At 34.3% G+C, this 6,418-nt stretch overlaps 1 protein-coding gene across 2 annotated transcripts; it reads left to right on the top strand.

Moving 5' to 3' along the window:
- Positions 1-2,524: 2,524 nt before the first annotated feature.
- On the top strand, positions 2,525-5,633 carry LOC100792075 (transcription initiation factor IIE subunit beta). 2 transcript variants are annotated; one of them, XM_006573704.3, is made up of 5 exons: positions 2,525-2,611; positions 2,897-3,085; positions 3,431-3,562; positions 3,668-3,784; positions 4,840-5,633. In XM_006573704.3, the coding sequence occupies exons 2-5, from the start codon at positions 2,897-2,899 to the stop codon at positions 5,173-5,175; spliced, it is 774 nt and encodes a 257-aa protein (XP_006573767.1). In that variant the 5' UTR covers positions 2,525-2,611; the 3' UTR covers positions 5,176-5,633. The 2 variants fall into 2 exon arrangements, with proteins under 2 accessions (XP_006573767.1, XP_003517461.1); XM_003517413.4 differs by having other exon boundaries at positions 2,543-2,601.
- The last annotated feature ends 785 nt before the right edge of the window (positions 5,634-6,418 follow it).

A 6,418-nucleotide genomic window follows, 5' to 3' on the forward strand; every position in this document is an offset into this window, starting at 1 on the left:
TGACCCACCATGCTCATAAAAAAAAATAAAAATATATATATATATATATATATATATATATATGATATATTACCTCCCCTCTAATAAAAAAGAAATATTTAATTCACTAACATCAACAAAAATAATTAAATTAATTAATTAATTTTAATTTGTAACGCCATTATTTTATTTAAAATTATTTATGACATTAAATGATTTAAATGGTGTTTATTTTTCAAAAAATATTTTTTCCAACTTATGATTATAATTTTTTTATTAATAAATCAATAAATACATTCATTTTTATTGAAAACATATTTATATTATTAATAGATCTCACAAATAGTTAATGATAAAAAATAAATTTGACAATTAATACACTTAAAAATAATCTTATATTTTTTATAATTATGATAAAAAAATGTTATCTTTTGTTTCCTATATAAATAACCAAAAATAATATTAACTATTAGTCTCATACTCTCATTTTACAATGGGCAATCTTTTTAAGCTCAACAAATTCAGTAAACAAAGCAATAATGGAAAGGAAATGCCAATATTACTTAGAAAAAAAATTACATTTCTCAATATATTACCTCATTTTAATCTAACAATATTTTATAATCTTTTAAGGCTAAAATATGTATTTATTTTTCATAAATATAAAAAATATCCAGAATTTATTCATGTAAAATTTTTGATAATTTTTTTATTCTCATAAAATAAAAAATTATTATTTTTTGATCTAGAATTAAGCTCAATTGATTTTCATATTTAGGTATTACTCTCTCATTTTTACATGTCACTTCCTAGTTGGTCTCATAATTACTCTCTTCTTACTGGGTTAAAACCCCCTAAAAAAAACCACAATATTTTTTGAACGCTTATTCTCTGACCTACTTCATCTTTTTCGAAACTCTTAACCATAGCAAGAAGCTAGAAGGAACACACACAGAGCATGACAAAACAAAACAATAAAAAGGAAAAAGAAGAAGGGTGGTGCAAGGGAGACGCACGCAGAGCCTTTGTGACTATGAAGCACGGACACTCCAGTCTCTTGTCGTGTTTGGTGTCCGACACGCGTCCGTGACAGTGTCTGACACCGACACGACACCTGTACTACGTTCTATATTTTGGACATTACAGGTGTCCACGTGTCCATGTTCGTGTCGTATCCGATGTCCGTGTCGATGTTGGTGCTTCATAGCTTTGTGGTTGAGAAGAACTCGAAGAGCCAGAACAAACACGCGTGCTCAGGGGTTGGGGTCGGGGTTGGCAGCACGCGGTGACAACATGGAGGGTGGCTCCTGCACATGGTGATGGTGCTAGTTGGTGCGACACATGCAGGTTGGAGGAGGTGGTTCAGGTGCCGGTGCCTGTGTGCGATGCGGAGAAGATGGAGTAGGGTGATTGGTGTCGCAATGGTCGGGGCTATGGTGGTGATGGCACGCACAATAGTGAGGGGGGTTGCTGTTTGGGTGTGGGTTTGTGACCTCATAACGATGAAGGTGGCGATGACAGGGATGAGGAAGGTGGTTGTGATTATTTCTGGGATTTGTTGGGCTTATGGTTTAATGGGATTTGAAGAATATGAAGAAAGGGATAAAAAATTTGTGGTGGTTTTTTTGTAGTTCTTTAACCCGCAATTTTTTTTGGAAATCTATATTAAAAATTATAAGTTTGGATATACTCGGGTGCAAGTGGAGTTTTAAAAATAACATCCACTAAATGATGAATAGCATTATTTATAGTTGAGATTAAGATGGTATCTGATCGTCTTCGAATTCTCAACTTTTGTTTTTGATTAATGAAGACATCTTTTGACAAATATAAGAATTTAACATCTAATTATGGAATACAATAATTTCAGTATTCTTTAACTCTTTTCAAAGTCTTTTTCATCTTTCTCTAGTGATATTTGTTCGTTACCCGTCTCTCGCCAACTGTAAAACTGCAAATGACTCATTAAATCAGTCCAGGAGTCACACATAATGTATTTGAGTTCCTTGGCGTAAGAAGTGTCGATAATTTCAGCTCTAGTAGTGTATATTTAAGTTGATACAGTTAAAAATCTCGTAATTGAACATTGGGTTAGGTCAATCGATTGTCCGCTTCCCGTGTGCACCAATCGACTCGATGACACATTTTTAAAAGATAAAAAGGATAGAAGTTAGTTTGATTCTAATTTCTAGTAGGAATACGAGATGTGAAACATGGCCTATTGATTTTGTCAGGGACAAAACAATTATTATATTTTTTGGAAAAAGAGATTTTAAATATTATTACATTTATGATAATGAAAAATATATTTTAGTAATTTTTTAATTCCTTGAATTCAATCTTTTTAAAAAATATATAACTAATTTCCCATTAATAATCACGAATCCATGCTAATTGATACACTAATTAGTAATTAATAATATTAAATACTACGCTTTTAAATAAAAACCTTCAATTGGCTCTTGGCCATCTTTTTTACCAAAAAAAAGAAAAAGAAATCCTTCAATATTCAAAAATCAAAACCGTATTTAACATGGTAGTGTAGGGGTATGACGGTGCGTACGCTGCGCATGTGCCGAAATAAAAAGTAGTCTCCTTCTGCCCTCTGGAGGAGAAATACCTGTCTGTCACGGTCATCTTCTCTTTCTCCCTCACAATTCCATTTAATTCGCTGCGATCACATATTCCCCGATTGCTGCATCTTTTCAATCTTCCTTTTTTACTTTACGAAATTCAAAACCACCTCTTCGATTCGTTTTCCAATTTGGATCGAGAAACAATAAGATATACACCGATTATGTATTTTCCCCAAATAATAGGAAAAGAAGAATAGATACAAATATTAGCGGTGTTGATCGATTTGCAAATCTGAGAGTAAATCCTTGTGCTGCGATTCTTGTTTTTTTGTTTATGTCAGATGGCGTTTCAGGAAAAGCAAAACAGGTTTAAGAGGCAGCCAGAGAAGAGTGCCCCTGCTTCACAAAATGGAAGAACTTCAGCTCCTATTAAATTCTCTAACGATACCGAAAGGCTCCAGCATGTTAATAGCATACGCAAAGCCCCTGTTGGGGCTCAGATGAAGCGTGTTATTGATCTCCTATTTGAGGTATATATAATATAATAATTCTTCCATTCCATTATCACAAATCCTTGTGTTATGGTTTATGAGTGTTTATTATCGAGGGCGTGGATTAATTGGCATGGAGTTGTTCTAACTTAATTTGTAGTCTCTGAGTAATGAGTATACAAGTGGGTTATACTCAGAACCTATACCTGTGGTTTCTATATAAGATAAACAAAAGGTTTAATATTAATATTATGTTGCTGATTAGGAAAAGCATGATGTATAATATATGCTTTGCTTTTAGCCTTCTGTAAGTTATTTTGTTCCTGACGATCATTCTGAATTGTAGCTAGTGAGTGTCATTGATGCTTAGTGTTTGCTTTACAGACCCGGAAGGCTTTAACGATAGAGCAAATAAATGAAGCGTGTTACGTGGACATGAGGGCTAATAAAGATGTTTTCGAGAGTATGAGGAAAAACCCAAAAGTAAAATATGATGGGGAAAGATTCTCTTACAAGGTAACTTTTATGGAGGCATATATGTGTACTGTAAGTACACCTTTATGTGTTCATTTTTATGCTCCTAGTTTGGTTTGTGACATTGACATTGCTTTTGGTCTATAGTCGAAGCATGCCGTTAGGGACAAAAATCAGCTGCTTTTCCTGGTACGTAAGTTTCCAGAGGGCATTGCTGTGGTTGACCTAAAAGATTCTTACCCAAATGTGATGGAAGACTTGCAGGTAAATTATTTCTTTTAGTTAATTGTTTTGCATGAAACTGAAAATTTCTTGGCATTCATTTTTCGGTAACATTGGTGGAATTTTGATTATAGATATATATGTTCAACTCTCACATTGCCTTGGGCTCTTTGAGCAACTATTGATATCTTACAGATTTGATTTCTTCATGTGCATAGTTAATTTTTGGAAGAGTCATGTGTGCTAAAATCACGAATCAGTATGACAGAAGCTCAACTAATCAAATGTTATTGGCAATACCATGGATGAATATAAAAATCAAATATTTCAGGGGACAAAGAAAACAGTATAAGTAAAAATTAGTTTAAAAACTAGTTATGCCTACTTGTGGTCTTAGCTCCTTCAAGAAAAAGGGTAAGTCCAAGTGTATTTTGGACCCTTTATTTGTGCTTTCAAGCACATTCTAAATAGTTTGTCTCATTTGTTTCTTCATTTATTTTAAAATTATACTTGAAAGTTTGGATTTTTCATGCAAGGCAGGTTCATATTATGGATGTCATGAAAAAGCTAAGAAGTTATTCAAAGTAACATTCTTTCTAATTTACACAAACCTTAAATCCTACATGAAGTTATGCTAGGTCTAAATAGGTTCAAAAGTTTTGTCTACTTTTCATACTTCAAATTTTGAGTATCTTAATTTGAAAGTGATGGCATGGTTGAAAGGTGGAGTGTTCAAATACAGTTCACAGTTCACACTTTCACAGTTTTTAGTCTTTCTGTCTCCTTCACTTGCCTTATTTTGTTTTGTCCCTGTCTTTTTCTTTTTCTTTGATAGACCATTCTCTTTGTATCTCTGCTGCATAGAGGTTTACATGATACTGAGATATTAATACAAGAGTGAACTGCTTTAGTATGTTTTTATTGAAAATTTGAAATATGCTAAGAATAGAACTACTTGACAAATTTGATCTGTAACATCTAATACTCAGATGACTTGTGGTGAGAGGTGATTGTTTTTAGAGGTAGTGAAGAGTCAAAATTTAGTTAAATAATTGGTTTCTCTTGGAAGAAGACATTATAAAGTTATTGGTTTCTAGGCTTTGAAAGCTGCAAGGGAGATTTGGCTGTTATCCAACTTTGACTCTCAAGAGGACATTGCCTACCCGAACGATCCTAAAGTGCCCATTAAGGTGGATGATGACCTAAAGCAGCTTTTTCGGGGGATTGAATTGCCTCGTGATATGATTGACATAGAGAGGGATCTACAAAAAAATGGAATGAAGCCTGCTACCAACACTGCAAAGAGGAGGAGTGCAGCGCAAATGGAAGGCATTTCATCCAAGCCTAAACCTAAGAAGAAGAAAAATGAAATCACTAAGAGGACCAAGCTGACTAATGCCCATCTTCCGGAGCTTTTTCAGAACTTAAAGTAAACAATTCCTGACTTAAGGAACTCGTGGCAAGTGGTGAATGAATTCACATAGCTCATTTGTTGACATAAAACATGCAGTTAGAATGTCTTCATGTCTTTCAGATGGATATGGCCTTTTTATTGTATTAGCATACTGCTTCTGTTATGGATGTACCCAATAGGATGGAAACGGTGGCCATTGCAAATTCAGGTCATTCCTTCTATCTAGGCTTCTAAAGCAAAAGGGCAAGGATGGTCAGAATCCATCTTCTGGTGATTTTTCTAAAGACTAAACAAAAGGGCAGATGGCGAACCATGTTAGCGAACACGGTCAATTAGCAGAGTGAAAAATATTGACGAGGTTCATCATTTGGGGTTTATTGCTCAGCCTAATTGGATGTTATCACCTATTGCTACTTTTTATACATATACAAAGAGTCAAATGCATATTGCATAGCTGAAGTTTGACTCATTTTCACCTTTTAATGCGCAAAAATGATCTATTGCTACATGTAGCAAAAGTGATACTTCAACTTTTTACAAGAAGTTTTCGTTTTTAGCAGCTGTTTCATTTCCTCCAGCACTTTTTCCTCCATCAAATGTATCAATTATTATCAACTATTTCAGCAACTACCGTCCTTGTTCTAGCCCAGCTACGTCACTTTTCAAACCATTGGACTTGGTCCTTTACAAAAGTCTCGTCCTTCAAACCTTTTAAAAGTAGTTTTCATCCCTTTCTCTCTTCATTCAGACTCTCTTCAGTTGCTTAACTCATGCTTAACACTACAGTAGATTAGGAGGATTAATGAAATATTACAGGCAGTTAATTGCGGTATATATTCTTAAATGGCTAAAAATGACATGGGGTTGCAGTGGTGTGCGCTTCAGTGCTTCGTTCGCGAATTTTAAGAGATGCAGTAACATGTGTATGCCATAAAATCTGTTTTTTATTTTTTTATTTGAGAGTTTGGACAAATGAAAACCTAGAGTGTTCTACCAGTGTTCTCCGGCATTTCGTATGAGTCGCTAAGCCAAAAAGAGTGAAGTATACTTCCATTTTTCGTAGATCAAAGAGTGAAGTGTATTTTCGAACAGGTTTAGGGTGACGCTGCCTTTTAAGGAAACATCAAGAGGGTGGAGTGGAATTTACTTGAGCAAAGTTTATTAGTGAACCAAATTTAGGATGTTCAGAGATTGGCAACAGTTAAATATAGTAGTATGAACTAAACTTTTTAATTTGATCCGTGCAGTGGGATAGGAAACAT

The sequence above is a fragment of the Glycine max genome, chromosome 1, assembly GCF_000004515.6.
Source record: "Glycine max cultivar Williams 82 chromosome 1, Glycine_max_v4.0, whole genome shotgun sequence".
NCBI classification, from domain to species: Eukaryota; Viridiplantae; Streptophyta; class Magnoliopsida; order Fabales; family Fabaceae; genus Glycine; species Glycine max.